We start from the raw sequence: 21,975 nt of genomic DNA, 5'->3' as shown, positions 1-21,975 counted from the left end.
GCTGGGATTGCAGGCATGAGCCACCATGTCCAGCTGCACTTTGAATGGGTCTTTTAGCTGTGTGTGATTTCATAACCTCATAACACTTGTCATTTGGAAAATATTGTTTCACTAAGTTATGCACGTCTTCGGAATGTTGACACCCTTCATTATATAATATCCTAAAAAAGCACATCTGTTTCTGACCTCATCAGAAAAGTCCTTAGGTACTAGGGTGCTGTGACACTGCTGGTGGTAGATACCCACTTTTCAGAATTCTACTTTTGGATGTTTTTGGCTCAGTTTTTAAATTACTGTCAGCACATGTTTTATTTTTGTGATGGATTCACTTCATTGACTTGTAAGAAAATGTCTTCCAGATACCCAAGTTTGAATAACCGTTGTCTGTCAGTTGTTCTTTTAATTAATAATAGTGTTCCAGGTGAAAAAGTGGCTAATGCAGCTGGCAGCTTAAGACACAAGCACTTTTCACCGAGAGATGGGTTTGCAGCAACAGGCTCTCTGCACACTTCCCACTTCAGCACACAGAAGAGGAGAATAGTATGTACTTGAATTTAGATTTAGTAAAATTAGTACTTTTGCAGGTGCGGTGGCCCACACCTGTAATCCCAGCACTTTGGGAGGCTGAGCCAGGTGGATCGCTTGAGACCAGCCTGGCCAACATAGCAAAACCCCATCTCTGCTAAAAATACAAAAAATTAGCTGGCTGTGGTGGTACATGCCTGTAATTCCAGCTACTTGGGAGACTGAGGTCCAAGAATTGCTTGAACCCAGGAGGTAGAGGTTGCGGTGAGCTGAGATTGCTCAACTGCATTCAGCCTGAGCGACAGAGTGAGATTTTGTCTCAAAAAAAAATTAGTACCTTTTACGTCTTCATCAAGGACATTGTCCAGTGAAACTGGACATCTGTTCTTCCCGTGAATGTGTGGTCTGAGGATAGTGTTTGATGCTCTGGCCTTGACAGGGGCTGAGGCTTCAGCAGCTTCATCCTCATTGCTTTTGTGCCATCAGGCCAAATGTCAACACAGTGAAAGGGGAAAGTAACATTTTAGCATCAAGATGAAAATAGCTATGACCTCATGGATACCCCAAGGGTCTCAAGGACGTCCAGGGGTCAGAGACCACTGGCCTGCATGTCCTCCTCCTTTGCCTATAAACTCCCGTTCCACAGCGGATCCTCCAGGCCAGCTCAGGTCCCCTTGTCATAGGCTTTTAACATTCTCTGTTCTGGGCCAGGCATGGTGGTTCACGCCTGTAATCCCAGGCCTTTGAGAGGCCGAGGCAGGGGGATCACTTGAGGTCAGGAGTTTGAGACCAGCCTGGCCAACATGGTAAAACCCCGTCTCTACTAAAAATACAAAAATTAACTGGAAATCGCTTGAACCCGGGAGGTGGTGGTTGCAGTGAGCCAAGATCGTTCCACTGTACTCCAGCCTGGGCAACAGAGTGAGACTCCGTCTCATAAAAAAGAAAAAAAATTCCTCTGCTCTGTTCCATTATTCCCCGTGTCAATGTTGTTGATAGAACTATTTGATGATTGTTACCAAGACTAGATAGTGGTTCTGTTTTGCTCACCATTGGGTCCCCGGGGCTTGGCCCAGGTCCCAGTACACTGTAGGCACTTGATGAATATTTGTTGACAGAATAAGCCGCTTTGTGTTAGGCCCCATGCTGGGAGTTGGGGGCCTGGAGCTGCAACAGACATTGTTCCTCTTCTCCAGATATTCCCAGCCTGGTGAAAATGCCCAGCCATGCTCTCAGATGGGCATGGGAATCCCATCTGGGAAGCAGCAGGGGACATGAAGCCAGCAGCTCCGATGGAGACACTGGGATGAGTGCTGAGGGAAGGGGCCTGGGCACAGCAGGGTCTCTGTGGCTAGTGGTGGGAGCAGTGGCCAGGCCCCTGCTGGACCTGGTTCCCTGGACCCCTTAGAGTGGGACCTATGTGGTTTCTGATGAGATTGTTTGTGCGTCTCTTTTCCCCCTCAGGTCACAGTTACCTGGAGAGGCTCCTGAATGTTGAGGTGCCCCAGAAAGTTGGGTGAGTTCAGTTCCGGGGCTTTGCAGGTGGGCAGGGCACCCCTGGGCAGGGAACCAAGGTGAGCGCCAGGGCTGGAAGCAATTCCTGGGGATAAGCCTTCCCTGCTGAGCCCTGACTGCCCACGGGCTGCCCTGTCCCCTGTCAGACGAGGCAGTGAGTGACGTGGGTGTTGGCTGCCCAGTCTTCCTGCAGTGCCCATCAGCGGTGCTGGTTGCCCTGCAGACCTGACCCTGGGGCATGAGCTCCAGAGGTTGTGGGTAAGGTGGAGCTGCCTGCCAGGAAGAGCTACATTCAAACTGGGTGGGGTGGGATGGGGGTGCTCCAGGTTCACACCCAATGCTGCTTTGGGCCAGGACACAGACTCCTTTTCTTGGAGGCCATGTCCTGCCATCATGAAAACTAGCCCCTCCCTCCTTGCTGCAGAGCAAGGGTTTGTTCTTGGGATGGAGAACAGGGTGACTGGGTGGACCTGCTGGCCTTGTTAGCCCCATGGTCAATGGAGAACAGACCACAAAGGAGATACAGCTCACCTGGGCCTAAGGTGGGGAGGCAGAGCTGAGGAGGGGGATCACATCCTGTCAGCCCCGCGGTGGGATGGCGGGGGGATGAAGCCACATTCTGAATCTGACATCCATTGCCTGGAGCTGCCATCCTCCCATCCCGCAGGGGGCTGTGGGTTGATGGTCCTGGCCAGGGCACCTTGTGTTGACATCTTGGGTCCCCCATCCCTGGAGCAGGGAAGGAACTCCCTGTGCAGGAGGGTTTGGACTGGCTGGGCAGTCCCCACAGAGTCCCCCTTCTGTTTTCAGTCCTGAGCAGAAGGAGCCTCCCGAGGAGGCTGAGCCTGTGGTGGCAGCTGAGCCAGAGGTAAGGCGGCCGCCCGGGGAAGGGAGGACTCGCCTCTGGGGCTCCCGCTCTGCCCTGCAGCATCCTGGGCCTTGGGTTCCAGGTTGAGACTCCTAAAGCCTTCGTTCTTTCTGCAGGTCCCTGAGAACAACGGGAATAACTCGTGGCCCCGCGATGACACCAAGATTGCCAATGGTACACCCAACCCGAAGCTTGCAGCCAGCAACCAGGAAACACCCTCTGCGGGGCAGCAAGGTGAGTCTTCCAGCCCTGTCTGCCGTGTGCAGTGCCCAGAGCCACAGCGGGCCTTGGCGGCCTCTGCCTGACCTTCTCTCCAGGGAAAGGAAGCCTCATTTTCTGGGCCAGTGGGCTAAAGAGAAATGAAACCTGGGGGTTCCCAGATCCCCTTTGAGGTTTCACCTCCAACCATTGGGCTGGAGCTGTCACTGAGTGCGGCACGGGGGGCTGTGGCTGGTTGGGACAGGAAGCAGGGGAAGGGCCTGTGTTGGGGTGTGGATACGAAGTGGCCAGGCCAAGGCCTTGAGCTCGACTCCAGGGGGCAGCGGGAAGAGCTGTGGGCTGGGGATTGGAACCCCCCCGGCCTCTTCCTTTCCCTCTGCTGCTAGCTCCATTCTGACCTTTGTAGGTCCATCCCTGTCTAAAGAGGGCTGGAGAGCAGTAGGCTTGGGAGGGTGCCAGGGTCTCACTCACGTCTGCCTGAGAAGGGTGCTTCTTTCTGGTGGGAAGAGTACTGTAGCTGTGAGATCTTGAACATGGCCTGCCCTTCTTCGCGATGTGGTCACAACGATCATGCCAGCCCCACAGCCCCCAGGGCTGCTGTGAGAAACTTTTGGAGTAAGGGGCACTTTCTCCTAGCAGTGAGATAAAACATACTGACCCTATACCCCACATGTGGACCCCACAGCAGGAGCTGCTCCCTGCTCCTGTCACGGCCACACCAGCTGCACAGCCCAGGAGGGTGGGATTTCGAAGTAGTGCGAGGGGCTTGGAGCTCCTGCTTCTATAAGGCGTCCACACACCGTTCTTGTGTCAGAGGTGGGTGGGGTATGGCTGGGGCTGCTCTCTCGACAGGACCATCCTGTCCTGCCTACCACAGAGCCAGGCACTCGCGGGCAGGGGTTCATGAGCTGGGGGTAGCCAGGCTTTGGCATCTGTAGATTCCTCAAGGCTAGTCAGGGTTAAAGCTGATAGGTCTGTGTTTGGCCACCATGGAGCTGCCAGGAAAGGAACGTTGCCCCACTGCCAAGGCTGCTGCCCAGGGACCCCTACCTCCTACGCCCCCATTCCCACCCTGCTGCCTCCATCATTTCTGCAGTCTTGTTGAAATTGCTGTCTTCACAGAGGCCAAGATGGACCAAGCAGATGGACCCAGAGAGCCACCGCAGAGTGCCAGGTTTGCATCAGGGAAGGGGCCTGTGGCATCTCTGTTCTGAGGGCCCCAGAGGACGTGGCCTTGTGTCCTTGCTCAGTGAAGGTGGACGTGTGCCGAGGGGCTCGTAGCCTCTCTGCTGGGGTGTGGTCTGGTGCTCTGACTTAACCAAAGAGGCAGCTCCGTGCTGTGGATGAGCACCAGCCTGGGAATAGGGCGACCCGATTGTTAACCCTGTCTTAGTGTGGCTTCCTGGCCATGTGACCTTGGAATGGCCACCTCCCTTTCTCTGAGTGGGCAGCAGAGGGTCGGTTAGGCTCTCTAGTCTCTTTCAGAAAGTCTACAGGCCTGTGGCCTAGGTGCAGTGTTGTTCACCGGGGTTACCTTTGATGGGGTGTGGCTAGGCTGTGGCGGGCTGCCCTGTGATGCCATCACCCATGCTTTGGCAGGAGGAAGCGCAGCTACAAGCAGGCGGTGAGTGAGCTGGACGAGGACCAACACCTGGAGGATGAGGAGCTGCAGCCCCCCAGGAGCAAGACCCCCTCCTCACCCTGCCCGGCCAGCAAGGTGAGACGGGCGACTGCCCTACCCTGGTGCCCTGACCCCTGTTGGTACCCTGCCCCGCCGGCCCACTCCTGACCCTGGTCCTCGTCTGCAGGTGGTACGGCCCCTCCGGACCTTTCTGCACACGGTGCAGAGGAACCAGATGCTCATGACCCCGACCTCAGCTCCCCGCAGCGTCATGAAGTCTTTCATCAAGCGCAACACCCCCCTGCGCGTGGACCCCAAGGTTAGGGGCCTGTGCTCAGGTCAGGCTTGGTGGGAGCTGGGCAATGTGGCTGAAGGTCCAGTCTGTCCCCTAAGATACTGGGAGTAGCATGAGCCTGGGCAGAGGCAAGTGTGGCTGGGCACTGTTAGGGGCCAGCTGAAGCCTCTGGCCACCCACTGCCTTGTCCTCTGGGGGCAATGTTCGGACCTTGTGGGCTCTCGACTGTAGCCCAGAGGCTCGGCCAGCTCAGTGTGAGCCCTGGGGATCAGGGTGGTTAAGGTGAAGGGCCCTTGTGGACACCTACCCCATTGGGATGAGGGTTGGGTGACAGAGTTGGTGGGGGTGCTGCTGGCAAGAGGGGCAGGCCCCATGCAGGCTGGCTGGCACAGCTGGGTGCATGGCCTGCCTGCAGGATGCCCCTGGCCTGGCATTAACTCTTGGCTTTTCCCTTGTCTCCTTTCCACAGTGCAGCTTCGTCGTAAGTAAAGGCTTTCCCTGTTGGTAACCTAGCCCCACCTAGCACTTACCTGCTTAAGCCCATTTCCTGCGTAGCTGACAGCACTCGTAGACGCACTAACATTGTGAGCGGGAGAGCCTTAGGGAGAGGATGGGCCGTGAGAGGTGCACTGGTTGGAGGCACCCAGCAGTTCTGGGCCTCAGCCTCCTCTGCCCTCTTTGCCCTTGACTGCTCCTAGGAGGAAGCATGGGAGTGTGGCCTGCAGCTTTTCACCAGGGCTACAGCTTGATGTGTTCCCCACAGCCACCTCCCGCCCTCTTCCCCAGCACCAGGCACCAGGCCCCCTCAGGGTCTGTGGGTCTTTGAAGAGAACAGACAGGTTGTCTCTGGTTCCCAGAGCCACTGAGATTCATTGGTTCACGGACCTGAGCAGTAGCCTTGAGGCAGTGCGGTGATGGGGGAGGGCCAGTGTGAGTCTGAACTGAGGTGGGAGGCCGGGTGTTGCTGTACTAGGTGTCAGTAGAACAGTGAGTGGTAGCATCTAGAAACAAGTCACAGAAGCTGTTCTCTTCTCAGACACCTCAGAACTGAGCTGAGTCAGGCTGGCCATGAGCAAGGACCCTTGGAGTGCAGGGACATGCTTCACCCGAAATCCCAGCTCCCTGTGCCAGTGGCCAAGGCCCCAGCCGCCTCATTCCATTAGTTTCTGCAAGCCTTCTGACGGATCCCCTGCAGCCACATAGGGATACCTGTGACAGCCAGGAGGGCTGCTGCCTCCAGCTGAGGGCCTCGGCAGGTGGGAGGGGCTTCCCAGCAGCTGACCACACGGGCCCTGAACTGGCTTCTCCTGCATGGAGGCCTGTTCCCCTCTTGCTGGACAGAGTGACCAACAGTACACTTTCCAGTGACCTTAACACCTATGCTCCACCCAGACCGATTAGAACTCTGCAGGTCTTAGTGACCTTGATCTGGTCACCTCCCTTCCTCTGGGGTGACACAGAAACCTAGGAAGTTGCCCTTTCCTGCTCTGGGGATCCCAGGTCCCTGCACAGGGCATCTGATGGGTGGGGACGGTCCATAGCTAGGAGACCAGGGGCCTACGGAATAATTTTGGACTGTATTCTGAACATGATGTTATGGGCCTTTGGGTCTAGTTTAAATCTATGGAGAATTATTGCAATTTAGCAGCAATTGACCTGGTAGGTTTAGGCTGCAGGTTCTTGTCTGCCTTCTGTGGACTTAGGTTCCAATGTTAGTCCCAATTTTGAAGAAGGCAGTGCTATTTGGCCTTTTCCCAGCTGTGTGCCAGTCAGCAGTGAGCCTGGGTCCTGGAAGGTGGTCTCTTCATTTAGTTCTCAGCTTTTGGTGTGATAATTAGGGTCAGATCCTAGCATCTGTAGCTTGGAGCTGAGCCTAGGCGCTCATCAGTAACCCGTGGTGTCATTTTCCGGATCTCCAGCACTTTCTGCTCCTCTGGGGCTCCCTTTTCCATCCTCCAGCCGGGAAGCTGGGGCTTGAGTTGCCTTGTTCTGCCTTATGTGCTTCTGCGACTGTGTCCAGGGCCACCTGCCAGGGGGACGGAGAAAGAACCACAAACAGGGTTTGGCCCCCACTTCTGGGATCACAGCTCCTCCCTTGAGTTGTGACTCGGCAGCTGTCTCTGTCCAGGGCCACCTGGCAGGGGAACAGACAGACGAGCGACACACAGGATTTGGCCCACACTTCTGGGATCACAGCTCCTCCCTTGAGTTGTGACTCGGCAGCTTCCTTTAACTGCTGCTGCCCCTGGTTGCCGTAGGACTACCTGTGGGCTAGGGCACAAGGGAAAGAAGAAAAGAGAAAAGTCAGAAATGAGGTTTCTGCCTTCTCTTAGTGTTAGATACTCCTTTTTCACTACTGAGTCAGGACTAGAAGGCTTATCCTGGAGTTCTTTCTGTCTGCACCCCAGTGACTCCTTTGGAGTTTCAGGTTGTGTTGAGTTAGGCTGGAGGAACTTTAGTTTTCAGAGGCCTCCAGCAGCCGCTCCTTGCCTTCTGTCCAGGTTTTGTAGCTGTGTTCAGTGGGAGAGAGGTGATCTGTGTCTACTCCATCTTACCTGTTACTGGGCCCCTGCTCTCCATCTTTAGGAGGATAGTATTATCTTGGAGCCAGATTTCTAGGTGGGAGTGCTCCTTCATTTGGGGTCAGAAGCCGAGGAGAAATCTATAGTAACCACTACAGGAAGAGGGGGCAGCTATTGGACACTGTGCCCAGAGGTGGGAGTCTGCTGGGAGCCAGGTTGGGTGATGGGTGTGGGGCTTCAGTCTGGGTCCCAGCCTCCACCCAGCCCCAGACTGTTCAAGGGGAAAGCACCAGTTGTCCTTGTCCTTGGCCAGGGAGGGCTTAGAGCCTCTGCCCATCCCTGTGGGCTGCGCTTTGTTGTGGCTGTGCCCCCGGGTCTTTCTGTGTCTGCCCAGGAGGGTGTGCCAGCATCAATCAGCTTTTCAGAGAGCACTTTTTAAAAGTTGCTTTAGGGCTGAGCATGGTGGCTCACGCCTTTAATCCCAGCACTTTGGGAGGCCAAGGCGGGCAGATCACAAGGTCAGGAGTTTAAGACCAATCTACCCAAGATGGTGAAAACCCATCTCTACTGAAAATACAAAAAATTTAGCCAAGCTTGGTGGTGTGTAGTCCCAGCTACTTGGGAGACTGAGGCAGAGAATTGCCTGAACCTGGGAGGCGGAGGTTACAGCGAGCTAAGATCGTGCCACTGCAGCCTAGCTTGGTTGACAGAGCAAGACTCTGTCTCAAAAAAAAAAAAAAAAAGTTGCTTTAAAAATGAATGTTGGCCAGGTGCAGTGGCTAACGCCTATAATCCTAGCACTTTGGGAGGCCGAGGCAGGCAGATCACCTGAGGTCAGGAGTTCCTAGACAAGCCTGACCAATATGGGGAAACCTTGTCTCTATTAAAAATATAAAATTAGCTGGGCGTGGTGACACACGCCTGTAATCCTAGCTACTCAGGAGGCTGAGGCAGGAGAATCACTTGAACCTAGGAGGTGGAGGTGCCCATGAGCCGAGATTGTGCCATTATACTCCAGCCTGGGCAATAAGAGGGAAGCTCTATCTCAATAAAAGAAAAAAAAAATAGCCAGCCTGGTGTGGTAGCTTATGCCTGTAATCCCAGCACTTTGGGAGGCCGAGGTGGGCAGTCCCTTCCCTTGAGGTCAGGAGTTCAGGACCAGCCTGGCCAACATAGTGAAACCCTGCCTCTACTAAAAATGCAAAAATTAGCTGGGCGTGGTGGTGGGTGCCTGCAGTTCCAGCTACTTGGGAGGCTGAGGCATGAAAATTGCTTGAACCCAGGAGGTGGGGGTTGCAGTGAGGCAAGACCGCACCCTTGCACTCCAGCCTGGGTGACGGAGATTCTGTCTCAAGAAAAGAAGCAAAAAAGGAGCATAGCCATGTCACAGGAAGTTTGGAAAATAAACGAAAATTAATACCATCCCTAATCCATCTCTCTAGACTATAGTAACCTCTGTTAGCATTTGGCAATATTTCCTTTTATTTTTTTCAACTATTATGAAATAGCTGATATACACCAACCAAAGAATATGTGTATCTAGTATGGATGTTATAATCATAATAGTAGGAAGTTACGCCTTGCGTCTGCACCACCCCTTACTAGAACATTCACTGTGACTTTGAGAGCTGTCTTTCTGCTCCTCACCCTTCCAAGCTCTTTTTCAGTGCATGGTTTATGTAGTTGTTGGCACATAAATCCTATTTGGAGCATGACTTTTGTGCTGCACAGGCCTCAGCTGAGGGCCCTGTGGCTCGCGCTTTCGTAAGGCAGTTGAGTGCTCCTGGGAGGAAAGATGGCAGCTGTGGGCCTTGGCCTGGGTGCTGATGGGGGCACGTTGGGGATACCTCTGCCTAAGAAGCATCCTGATGCTGCCACCCACGTGGCTGCAGGTTGCTGGGAACTGCAGGCATGGGCAAGGGGGTTTTCCTTGCTCATGCCCCATCTGCCTTGCTCCACCCCACCCCAGGAGAAGGAGCGGCAGCGCCTGGAGAACCTTCGGCGGAAGGAGGAGGCTGAGCAGCTGCGCAGGCAGAAGGTGGAGGAGGACAAGCGGCGGCGGCTGGAGGAGGTGAAGCTGTAAGTGGCCTGGCTCCCTGGACCATGGCCTGCCCCAGCCTTGGCAGGGCTCCTCGTGACTGTCCTGTGCCCCGCAGGAAGCGTGAGGAACGCCTCCGCAAGGTGCTGCAGGCCCGAGAGCGGGTAGAGCAGATGCAGGAGGAGAAGAAGAAGCAGATTGAGCAGAAGTTTGCTCAGATCGACGAGAAGACTGAGAAGGTGCGAGTCTGGACGCGGGGCGGCCCAGGCAATTCAGACTTGGCCCAAAGGTCAAGACTGGATCCCTCAGGAAATCGCAGATTTGTCACTGTACCCCTATGCCCGTCTCCTGTCTGCTCCGCGGACCCTGGAGTTCACTCTGAGCCTAGTGGGGGGCTGACGCTCCCGGCTCTGGGTTTCCCTGGCAGCCCTTTGTGAGTCACGTCTGACACTCAGGCAGGACCGGCTTCTGGGGTCCTCTCCCTGGGCGGTGGGAACAAGCCAGGTGTGCAGGGGTGGGCGGGGCCTGTCACGCAGAGTTCTGGGCCCCACTCTGCAGGACTGAATGTGGGTGCTCCAATGGGCATGTGTGGGTGCGCTTTGCAGGCCAAGGAGGAAAGACTGGCGGAGGAGAAGGCCAAGAAGAAGGCAGCGGCCAAGAAGATGGAGGAGGTGGAGGCGCGCAGGAAGCAGGAGGAGGAGGCCCGTAGGCTCAGGTGGCTGCAGCAGGTGCGAGCGCAGGTGGGCCTCATGCAGGAGGTGGGCACTATCTCAGCACCATGGGGCCCTACTGGGTGCACCCCGCCTTGTCAGATTGACGGAGCACTCGTGTTGCTTCATGCCAAGAAGGAGGTTTCTCCAAGCCTCCAGGGGGAGGATGGTGACCAAAACCTGCCTCTCATCTTCTGTAGCAGCAGTAGTTTGAGGGTTAAGTGCTCGTACTTGGAGCCAGACTGCCTGTCTCAGCTCTGCCATTTACTAGCTGTGGGACCTTGTGCAGGCTGCTTGACCTCTCTGCTTCCATATCTTCAAGTAGCAGTGAGGGTTAAGCATGTTAATGTCTCTGAAGTGTCAGTAGTGTCTGATGCCTGCTAAGTGTTCTTGACGATTGCTGTTATGGTCCATCCCCTGACCGTTCCGTCTGAGAGTAAGGGCTTGCCTCTTCCCAGTCAGTCTGAGGGCTCTAGAGAAGGCAAATCATCATTAGGGGTTATGTGTGACTAGTTACTAAGGTCAATTCTTGCCTGTGTGCTGGGCACTGTTCTAAGTGTGTTATGCAGATAAAGCCAGCAACCCCATCAAGTGGTGGGGGCTGATATGAGGAGCACCTGGGCTTCGGGCGAGCCGGGCCACCGTTCTCCCTTTCTGGCCCAGGCCCAGCCACAGCACCCGGCCTTGCTCTCCATTTCAGGAGGAGGAAGAGCGACGGCACCAAGAGCTGCTGCAGAAAAAGAAGGAAGAGGAGCAGGAGCGGCTACGGAAGGCAGCCGAGGCTAAGCGGCTGGCAGAGCAGCGTGAGCAGGAGCGGCGGGAGCGAGAGCGACGTGAGCAGGAGCGGCGTGAGCAGGAGCGGCGTGAGCAGGAGCGGCGTGAGCAGGAGCGGCGGGAACAGGAGCGGCGGGAACAGGAGCGGCTCCAGGCCGAGAGGTGAGGGGCCTGCTGGCCCGCCTGCCTGCCCTCCATGTGTGTGTGGAAGAGAGATGGTTTGGCCGCTGCCTGGACACAGGCCCACCTGCACGTGGAGGTTTGCAGGCCCTGTCCTTGGCACCAAGCCCAGATGCCTGCAGCTAGTGGCCCACCTGAACACACTGTCCATTGACTATGGGAGATTCAAGGAGTGATGCATGGGCTTGCTCAGGGCTTGGCTTGGCTTTGCCTCCAGCTGCGTGTACTGACTTCTTTAGTGTCTTTTATAACTGTCAGGGGTGGGGTGCTCAGAGGATGAGCTGGTATTTCTCAGCAGGGCCACATGGCCATTTTGGGCAGGAGAGATCTTTGTGGTACATTGCAGGTTGTTTGGCATGTTCCCACTGAATGTACCTCCCCTGGTGAGGACGATAACTCAGATTGCCCTCCACTGATATTTGCAGACATTCCCCTGCCTTGGGAACCGTGGACCCAGGAGCCCTGAGATCTTCCATCTCTGCAGATGCAGTGGTCTCTGTACAAGAGACAGGAGTTCCATGTTTAGTTTTACAGGCATTTGTCCAGGGCCTACCCTGTGCCTGGTTGTTCTAAGAGTCATGGGGATGCCAAGGAGGAAAATCCACACTCAGTGTTGGTCAGGAGATACTCGAGATCCTTTGTCTGTGCGTACGGAAGTAGAGCACAAAGGCCCATGTGCGTGTGAGACACGCAGGCCCCATAGGTGTTCGCTCTCTTGCCTCCAATTCCTGGGAAACACTGGGCAGCACTTTTTTCTGTGTCCATCTTTGTGGGTGGCTACAGGTTTATCAGAGAAGCGAGGAGTTACAGCCGGAGGAGGGCTCCACTGTGTCAGGGCTGCCTGATGGGCACAAAGCTGATCTTGGTCCTCTGGGCAGAGTCTGGGAAGGCAAGAAGGTGTAAGGGGCAGCTGATGTGGTTTTAGAATTGCAGGGTGCTGGGCAGGGCAGGGGCTTTGAGGGTGATGGTGTGATAGTCGTAGTGTCGGCAGCTTTGTTGGGTACCCAAGCTACATGCTTTATATCTGTTTCCTTGTTTAGTCCTCAGTTGAAGCCCACGGGGCATGGGAGCCATCAGCTCTACTTCATACAGGGGGAAACAGGTCCAGAGAGGTTAAATGACTTGTTCAAAGTCATGAACAAGTGTGCTGTGGAGGTGACTCCAGAGCCCATCCACAGCCCCTTCCCTGTTCATGCTTGGAGCCTGTGTCTGCCCTGGAGGGTTAGGATAATTAAGGGATTGTGGATTATCCCGTTTGATTCTAGTGTTGACCCTGGAGGAAATGTGTTATGGTCCCCATTGTGTAAAAGTGTGATGAGGCTCAGAGACTTCAGTTGCACGGAAAAGTGGGGGCCAAATGCCGGACTCCAGCTTGTGTTCCCTGCAGTCTCTGATGTGCACCTTTCTAGCCCCTGGAGCAAAATGCAGCCCTTGGTTCTAAGCCAGGTACCCCTTCTGCAATCCTGCCCTCTAAGGTGTGTCCTGCTGGCTGGGCCTGGCTTTCCCAGCAGGGATGGTAACGGGGCTAGGGCTGGGGCTTCGTATCCTGTCCTAACAGGCTCTTGCTGGGTCCTCAGGGAGCAACAGGAGCGGGAGACGGCCCTGCGGTTGCAGAAGGAGCGACAGCAGAGGGAACTGGAGGAGAAGAAGAAGGTGAGGGGAGCTGGGTTGCGGGCTCCCTTGGGGTCTACCCTGAGCTGTGGGCTGGTCTGGACTCCAATGGCAGGGGCTGCTTAGGGAGGGGAGGAGAAGGGAGGGGAAAGAGAGAAAAAGAAGGGGAGGGGAAGGAAGGGAGGGGAGGCGGAGGGAATGGGGGGAAGGGAGGGAGGGGAGGAGGAGAGGAAGGAAGGGGAGACTCCTTAACACCCCATTGCCACCTGCATTCCAGGAAGAGCAGCAGCGTCTGGCTGAGCGGCAGCTGCAGGAGGAGCAAGAGAAGAAAGCCAAGGAGGCAGCCGGGGCCAGCAAGGTCTTAAACGTGACTGTGGACGTGCAGGTGCAGCCTGGGCCCCAGTGGAGAAGCCCTCAGGTGGAGGGGCCCACTTTGATTATTCTCTTCCCGGTAGCTGGAGGCACAGGCTATGTTAGGACCCTAAGGAAGAGGACTGATACCCTTGGCCCAATTGTTTTTACTATTTTTGATGTTCTTTGTTACTCTAAAAGTAGAATTTGTTGAGGGGGAAGATAAAAAGGAACTAAACTTTATAAAAGAGTATAAAGTTTTAAAAAAAAAAAAAACTGGCCCTCAGGAAAACTCTACTAAGCCGATTGTATATCCTTCTAGATTTTTATCTATGTAACCATTTTAACACACACAGATATTCTTTCTATTTCACCCATACACACATATATTTTAAGTGAGCACATTTGGCAGCTTGATTTCCAGCCCCCTCCCACCCCATGTTTTTTTTTTCTCTTAGTATATTGCAGACATCTGTCTATTTCAACACAGGTAAATTTCTTAGTTTTGATGGCTGTGTACCTTAATTGTGCTGGAATTCAGCTGGCTCCTCTTGATGACCATTTGATCTATTTTCACTTCAGTGCCGTTACCAAACAAAACATATTGTGAGGAAGGGTTTCATTGCAGCAAAGTTAAGATGTTGAGAACTTGGAAGTTAGTATGGTATCTGCCAATGATGGATGGTTAAGTTGCAAATCCTGGAGTCTCCTGGGTGGTTCCCAGGAAGAATCTACACACTGACCTGGAAGAAAGCTTGTAATACGCCTTAACATGAAAAAAGGAGATATAGAGTAGTGTGTGTTCTGTGACTTTTTAAAATTAAAAAGTAGGCTGGGTGCAGTGGTTCATGCCTGCAATCCCACCACTTTGGGAGGCCAAGGTGGGTAGATTACTTGCGGTCAGGAGTTTGAGACCAGCCTGGCCAACATAGTGAAACCCCGTCTCTACTAAACATACAAAAAATTAGCCGGGTGTGGTGGTGCACACTTGTAATCCAGCTATGTGGGGAGGCTGAGACATGAGAATCACTTGAACCTGGGAGGCGGAGGTTGCAGTGATTTGAGATCACACCACTGCACTCCAGCCTGGGCAATAGCAAGATTCTGTCTCCACCGCTGCCCTAAAAAGGTGACCCTGCACCTTTTGTGTCTCCTGTGACATGGGAGGAGGTGAGCAGGGCCCCAGAGCCCCTTGGGGGTGAGAGGCAGGAGTGCAGTGGAGGGAGCTGACAGCCGCCTTTGTTTTTCCAGTCTCCAGCTTGTACCTCATATCAGATGACTCCGCAAGGGCACAGGGCCCCCCCCAAGATCAACCCAGATAACTACGGGATGGATCTGAATAGCGACGACTCCACCGATGATGAAGCCCATCCCCGGAAACCCATCCCCACCTGGGCCCGAGGTGAGCAAAGCCCAGAGCTCCCTGGGAGACTCAGGCCCTCAGTGGTCTTCACCTTGAGGGCCCTGGAAGTAGTGGGTTGGTTGCTTCAGTGTTGGAAGGCTGCTGTGTGCCTGAGCTGGCGGCTCAAGGCTCTAGCTTTGGACAGGCATGTGCCTGGGGGAGAATGGGGCACCTCGTGTTCATTGTGCTTATCCAAGGACCAGACCTATGAGGTTGGGTTCCTTTGTTGTCAACAAATATATGAAATTGCACTGGCTTTGAGCATGCTGCTGGGTGTTTTGACTTGGACTTGGCCCCTCCTTAGAGTCTCATCCAGCAAGGCTGCAGAGACTTGGACCCAAGTAAGCCTCCTGGGGCAGGGGCAGAGCTAGAATGGGGAAGAGCACCAAGCTGGAGCCTGGGGCTTCCAGCCAGCTGGGCAGGCAGGAAAGGCCCTGAGGAGGGCACAAGTCACTTGAGTAGGATTTGACCCGGAGTTTACAGGTCCCAGCATGAAACAAGAAGGTGATGAGTGTGACTGCAATGCCCCAGGCCTGAGCGTAAGACCATCTTGAGTGAGCAGGGTCGGTGCTAGAACTGGGTGCTGCCGGAGTGGATGCGGCCAGTGGGTACCATAGGTGTCTTGCAGCGTTTGCTGAGCCGGAAGTCAGGGAGGGGCGCAGATGCCCCAGAGGGAAGGGCCTGGAGTCCCATAGCTGGTAGGCCCTCTATAGAAACTTGTTTTTGTGAGTTTCACCTCATCTGAACCCTGCAGTAACCAGCCTCTTAACCACTAGTATTAAGTCATGTGGGAGATGGCAACAAGCAGGAGCCAGATCACTTGCAAAGCCACCTAATGAGAGCCGACTTTGAACAGCTTAAACAGTTTCCTCATCTGTGAAAGGAGGGTGATGACAAGACCCGGCTGAGGAGTTCTATGTAGAGTGACCTGACTGAGCTCACGGTGGGCCCTTAGAGCCGCATGTAGTGCTGAGCAATTGCTGGGTGCATGTCGGACCTCCTGATCCCCTGGGTCTTCCTCAGGCCTGTTGCCAGGACTGTGCCCGCCCATACCCACTGCCCAGAGGCCCTCTCAGCACTGCGCCAGGGCCTGTGGGGTCGATGAGAAGCAGCTGGCCAAGGTGGTCGAGGATGGCAACCTATGCTGAAGCTCTGGAGCTAAGCTTGTCTTCAAACACAGGCTTCGCCATGATTGGCTGTATGCCTTTGGGCAGATCTGCTGAATGGGAGAATAAAGAACCTGCCTCCCAGGTGGTGGGCGGGACAGGTTCAAGGGGTGCCTGGCACATGTGAGCTCTCGAGGACTTTGTGCAGGTTAAGCTGCCAGAGGACAGTAGTAAGGATGTGAAACAAGCATTCTCTGGGTTTGATGGTGGTACAGGCTGGGGCAGGGCTGAAGAGGGTGACAGAACTCTGTAGGGAGGTTGGAGAGGGTGACATGGCTCTGTATGGGGCAGGGGATGAGGAGGTTCATGGGGAGCCCCAAGGCAGTAATTGGCCTGTGGTCTCCTGCAGGCACCCCGCTCAGCCAGGCCATCATTCACCAGTACTACCACCCGCCGAATCTTCTGGAGCTCTTTGGAGCCATTCTCCCGCTGGACTTGGAGGATATCTTCAAGAAGAGCAAGCCCCGCTATCATAAGCGCACCAGCTCCGCCGTCTGGAACTCACCGCCCCTGCAGGGTGCCAGGGTCCCCAGCAGCCTGGCCTACAGCCTGAAGAAGCACTGAGTCTGGCCTGTGGCCTTCTTGGCGACCTCACCTCCTGTCTGTGTCTCTCTGTCTGTCTCTGTCTTGGTCTGGTGCCTTCCTTCTTGGCATGCCATCGTGGAGGGCTTGGCCGGGTATATATAAATGTCCTCTCTGCTGGGTGTTTCTGCTGCAGGTGGCAGGTGGCCCCAGGCCTGTTTGGAGGATGGGCTGGGTGGGTGGTTGGGGGAGAACCAGGCCCAGCCCCACGTGGCCCACAGACGGTGCTCTGTAAATAGTTGTTATAATTTAGCTGAATGTTAGCATTTTAGTCTTTGGCATTTTACTGTTTGGGAGGTAGATTAATAAAGTATATTCCTTCACGCCTGCTGTTGGTACCGTGAAGACTGGGAGCCTCAGCCCTGGCCCTGTAGCTGTGTGTCTTGGGCCACCAGTGGGCTGGAGGAGCGAGGTTCTGTTCCGTCACCTGCGGCGCCTCAGGAGTACGGGGTGCAGGCTCCCGCCCTCGGAGGTGCTACTGCAGTGGGTGCTTCCACTGCCTGGATAAGCCGAGGAACGCTTCAGTTACTGCCACGATGGGGCAGGTGGGGCGCCTTCCTGTTTTTTGGGGTGCTCCCTGTTTGTAAAAGGGAGCTTGTTCATTGGGAAAGACCTGGGTCTTGACACAGCCCTGCCACTTAGTCCCTTAACCTGTCCATTCCTCAGGCTCCACCCTTGCCGCACAGGTGGCAAATGGACTTGAGAAAATCCATGTGCTGGTGAAGCATGAGGTCTAAGGGGTAAAGGTATCCCTCGAGACCACCTTGGGACAGTGCTTGCAAGCTGCGAGATGTTTCCCCAGCAAAGCCAGGCAGCTGCTAATTAAATGCTTATTGCCAATGAAAGCTGGCTGCGGTTCCGCCTGTGAGCAGACTACTGCCTCCTGAATGCATACATCTGCTACTCTAGCCCTGGGTTGCCAGACTATGGCCAAATCTAGCCACGGTGGGTTCTTTAAAGTTTTATTGGAACGCACACAATAGAAATGCCCATTTCTTTATCTTGTCTCCAGTTGCTCTGTTCCAAGGGCAGCTAAGTTGTACAGCAGAGGCCCATGTCCAATAAAGCTGAAGATGTTTATTATTTGAACTTTTACAGAAGTTTGCCAACTTCTGCTTAAGGACAAAAATAAAGCCTAAATCCAAGAATGCTTTTAAAAATGAGGAAGCGGTGGACACAATAGATGGAAGTCGAGACGTTTCTACCCATGCCAAGTAAAGCATTTTATGGTTCATTCAGATATCTTGTGCAATTCAAGTGTCTTCCACATGTTCTCTGACTAGACACTTGTATTGAGTAAATTGGCAAGTGTGTCTGTCCAAAACTGCAATATCAAAACATCACTTAAAGCATCTTTATATAGTGCGTTTAAGAAAAAGTTGTTATTCAGCAGGAAGGTAATTTCGGTTGGTCTGCATCTTTACTCTCACTTGGTATTGTCTGTTTCTTATTTTAGCCATTCTAGTAGGTGTGTACTGATATCTCATCATGGCTTTAATTTGCATTTCCCGGATGGCTGATGGTGAACATCTTTTCATGTGCATTCCTGCCATCTGTATATCCTTGGTGAAGAGTCTTCAAATCTTTTATCTTAAAAGTGGATTGTTATATTACTGTTGGGTTTAAGGATCTTTACATATTATGGATACAAATATATTGTCAGATGAGTGCTTTGCAGTATTTTCTCCCAGTCTGCAGCTTGTTTTTAAAAATTTTTTTTTAAGAGATGGGATCTTGCTACATTGGCCAGGCTGGTCTCGAAATCCTGGCCTGAAGTGATCCTTCTGCCTTGGCTTCCCAGAGTGCTGAGATCGTAGGCATGAGCTGCCGTGCTTGGCCCGGCTTGTCTTTTTGTTTACTTTCCAGTGTTTTTCACAGAACAAAAATTTTAATTTGATGAAGTCCAATTAATGAAATTTTGAAAAACAGAGTGTGGTTTTTTTGTCCTGTCTAAGAAACCATTGTCTAGTCCTAAGTCCTAATTCTCTGCTGTTTTCTTCTAAATGTTTTATTTTACATGTTACATTTAGATTTGTGATCTATTTTGAGTTAACTGTTTTAAAAGTATGAGGTTTGTGTTTAGGAGCATATGGATGAATGTCTAGTTGTTCCAGCACCATTTGTTGGAAAGACTGTCCTTTCTCTGCTGAATTTCTTTTGTGTTTTGTCAGGAGTTAGCCATATGGGTGTGGGTCTATCCTAGACGTTTTATTTTCTCCCATTGAGCTGTGCATCTCTCCTTACTGTCAATATCACAGAAGTCAAGATGACTATAGCTTTGTAGTTAAATATTAAAATCTGGTAATATAATTCTTCCAATTTTATTTTTCCTCTTAAAATTATTTTGACAATTATATAAATGTTACCTTCCCATTTAAATTTTGTGATCAGCTTAGGTACAAAAATCCTGCTAGGGCTAGGTGCGGTGGCTCACGCCTATAATTCCAGCACTTTGGGAGGCCAGGGTGGGCAGATCACCTGAGGTTGGGAGTTCAAGACCAGCATGATCAACATGGAGAAACCCCATCTCTACTAAAAAAAAAAAAAAAAAAAATTAGCCAGGTGTGGTGGCATATGCCTGTAATCCTAGCTACTCAGGAGGCTGAGGCAGGAGAATTACTTGAACCCGGGAGGCGGAGGTTGGGTTGAGCCAAGATTGCACCATTGTACTCCAGCCTGGGCAATAAGAGCGAAAGTCTGTCTAAAAAAAAAAAAAAAGTCCTACTGGGAGTTCGATTAGAATTGCATTAAATCTATAGATAAGTTTATCTATAGATGGGGAGAATTCACATATTTGTGATTGTGTTTTAATCCATGAACATATGTCCATTTATTTGCCCATTTAGTTTCTTTCTTCAGCAGTTTATAGTTTCAGCATATAGATCCTACACATATTTTCTTAGATTTACAACTATTTATCTTCTTGGAGCTGTTGTAAATGCTAATGTTTTTCTGATATTTGGTTTCTTCTTGTCCGTTGCTGGTGTATAGAAATACAGTTGACTTTTCTGTCGATTTTGTATCCCATGATGCAAGTAACGCAGTACTGAGGGGAATTTATAGGGTTCAATGCCTGTGTTAGAAAAAAATGTTTCAAATCAATGACCACTTTAAGAAACTTCTACTTTAAAAAATTAGAAAAAGAAGAGCAAATCAAAAGTGTACACAGAAAAGGGGAAATTATACAAATAGAGCAGAAATCAGACGAGAAAATAAAGAAAATTAATTAATCAAAAGCTGGTTCTTTGAGAAGCTCAAGAAAAGTCCTATTTAGATTGATCAGGAGAAAAGATAAATTACCAATGTCAGGAATTAGGTAGCTTCACTGCAGATTCTACAGATACTAAAACAATGAGACTATTATGGACAACTTCTAGTAATTTGATAATTTGGATGTAACGAATGCAGATTCCTTGAAAGATACAAATTAGTTTACTCAGGAAGAAATAGAAAACCTACTTAGCTCTATGAAAGATGTGTTACCACAAAGAAAACTCTAGGCATAGGCAGCTTTAGTGGTAAATGTTGCCACATACTTAGGGAAATAATTTCTGCACACTCTCTTACAGGAAATATAAGAGGAAAGAATACTCAGTTTCGTCTAAGGCCAGAATTGCCTTAATCCCTAAATTAGACATTGCCAGAAAAGAAAAGTAGACAATTATCCCTCATGAACATCAACACAAGAATTCTTAGAGTTTTAGCAAATCAAGTCCAGCAAGTTACATAAAAAGGATTGTACTTTTTTAAATTTTTTAATTTTTTTTTTGAGACAGGGTCTCACTCTTGCCCAGGCTGGAGTGCAGTGGCAGGATCGTAGCTTGCTGCAACCTCTGCCTCCTGGGTTCAAGCAACTCTTGTGCCTTGGCCTCCTGAGGAGCTGGGATTACAGGCACGTACCACCAGCCCAGCTAATTTTTGTATTTTTAGTAGAGATGGAGTTTTGCCATCTTGGCCAGGCTGGTCTCAAACTCCTGGCCTCAAGTGATCCACCCGCCTCGGCCTCCCAAAGTGCTGGGATTACAGGCGTGAGCCGCCATGCATAGCTAATTTTTGTATTTTTAGTAGAGACAGGGTTTGCTGTGTTGGCCAGGCTGGTCTCAAAACTCCTGGCCTCTAGTGATATGCTTGCCTTGGCCTCCCAAAGTGCTGGAATTACAGGTGTCAACCACAGCACCCAGCCCAAAATGGCCTGTTTTGGGGAGTAGGAGTTCATGAAAAAATCTGGTTTTAAAATGTATGCAGGGTGGAGTGGCTCACACCTGTAATCCCAGGTCTTTGGGAGGCTGAGGTGGGTGGATGACTTGAGCCCAGGAGTCTGAGACCAGCCTGGGCAACATGGTAAATCCCTGTCTTTACAAAAAAAATACAAAAATTAGCTGGGCATGATGGTATGTGTCTGCAGTCCCAGCTACTCAGGAGGCTGAGGTGGGAGGATCGCTTGAGCCGAGAAGTCAAGACTGCAGTAAGCAGTGATTGTCACTGCACTCCAGCCTGGGTGACACAGCAAGACCCTGTCTCAAAAATTGTATTTAACAGCATAGGACCTGCAGTAGCTAAAACAACTTAAAAATAACAAATTTGGCGTGGTCACACTACACACAAGGCTTATTTCAAAACTATAGGAAGAGACTGATTTGAGTAATAAAACTCCAGTCTCCCACACAGCTGGCTCTGTGTGAATTACTCTTTACTGCAATTCCCCTGTCTTGATGAATGGGCTCTGTCTAGGCAGTGGTCAAGGCAGACCCCTTGGGCAGTCACAAATTTGGGGGCTCATCTTTTGTGGCTTCATGCCTGTGGTTCAGTGAAGCCCCTTCAGTGATGGATCCAGAAGGTAGCTCAAGTGGCTCCATAGCTCTCAAAGCTCCAGGAATCGGGATAGTATGATATTGGTGGAAAGGTAGTCATTGATACATGGACAAATGGAATCTGGAAATAGAACTACACATATATGGTCACTTGGTTTTTGGCAAAGGTAGAAGGCAATTCAATGTGGGAAGCATAATTTTTTCAACAAATTGTCCTGGAACAATTGGATATGTTCTTTAAAAGCTCCAGCCCTTCTTCACACCATATATCAGGTTTAATTCCTAATGGGTCATAGGCTTAAATGTAAGAGCTAAAAATACAACACTCCTAGAAGAAAACAGGAGAAAATTCTAGTGTCTTCGTGTTTGGCACAGGTTTCTTACATATGACACCAACCGTGTGAACTTTAAAAGCAAAAGTCAATTGGACTTCACCAAAATTAGAAAGTTTGGCTCTTTAAAAGTTACTGTTACTCAGCATCTTTCATTCTGCCCCTGGGAGGAATGGTACAAATAGCCCATCCTGCCATATTCTTAGGAATAGAATGGGGATCGATTCTCACCACTTGGTTAGGATGAAGACGGGAAAACCTAGGATCTATCCAGGCTCTTGCTTCAGTAGGACCCATTTATGGATGCTAACCCCACCCCTCACTGTAGCCCACCCCCCTACAAGCCTGGCACACTTTTCTTGTCAAGTACCAGCGAGCTACCTGCTGTGTGAAGCCTTGCCTGTCTCCCTTAGGTAGACGAAGCCACAGCTTCTTTCTGGCTGCCTCTGGGCT

At 51.7% G+C, this 21,975-nt stretch overlaps 1 protein-coding gene across 2 annotated transcripts in view; it reads left to right on the top strand.

Moving 5' to 3' along the window:
- Positions 1-18,689, top strand: part of LOC108286213 (inner centromere protein) — a 29,630-nt gene extending 10,941 nt beyond the window's left edge. The window contains exons 5-19 of one of the 2 annotated variants that reach the window (XM_017503823.1): positions 1,990-2,041; positions 2,851-2,908; positions 3,025-3,142; positions 4,250-4,301; positions 4,727-4,844; positions 4,936-5,067; positions 5,513-5,524; positions 9,535-9,644; positions 9,722-9,842; positions 10,209-10,331; positions 11,014-11,249; positions 12,845-12,920; positions 13,156-13,263; positions 14,481-14,631; positions 16,147-18,689. In XM_017503823.1, coding sequence (XP_017359312.1) covers positions 1,990-2,041; positions 2,851-2,908; positions 3,025-3,142; positions 4,250-4,301; positions 4,727-4,844; positions 4,936-5,067; positions 5,513-5,524; positions 9,535-9,644; positions 9,722-9,842; positions 10,209-10,331; positions 11,014-11,249; positions 12,845-12,920; positions 13,156-13,263; positions 14,481-14,631; positions 16,147-16,361 — 1,682 coding nt within the window. In that variant the 3' untranslated portion in view covers positions 16,362-18,689. The remainder of the gene's footprint in view (positions 1-1,989; positions 2,042-2,850; positions 2,909-3,024; positions 3,143-4,249; positions 4,302-4,726; positions 4,845-4,935; positions 5,068-5,512; positions 5,525-9,534; positions 9,645-9,721; positions 9,843-10,208; positions 10,332-11,013; positions 11,250-12,844; positions 12,921-13,155; positions 13,264-14,480; positions 14,632-16,146) is intronic. The other variant, XM_017503825.2, reaches the window with a different exon arrangement.
- The last annotated feature ends 3,286 nt before the right edge of the window (positions 18,690-21,975 follow it).

This window comes from Cebus imitator, unplaced genomic scaffold, assembly GCF_001604975.1.
Source record: "Cebus imitator isolate Cc_AM_T3 unplaced genomic scaffold, Cebus_imitator-1.0 Scaffold316, whole genome shotgun sequence".
Classification (NCBI taxonomy): Eukaryota; Metazoa; Chordata; class Mammalia; order Primates; family Cebidae; genus Cebus; species Cebus imitator.
Note: the sequence above shows the minus strand (reverse complement) of the source record. Positions and strands in the feature narration are given on the sequence as shown.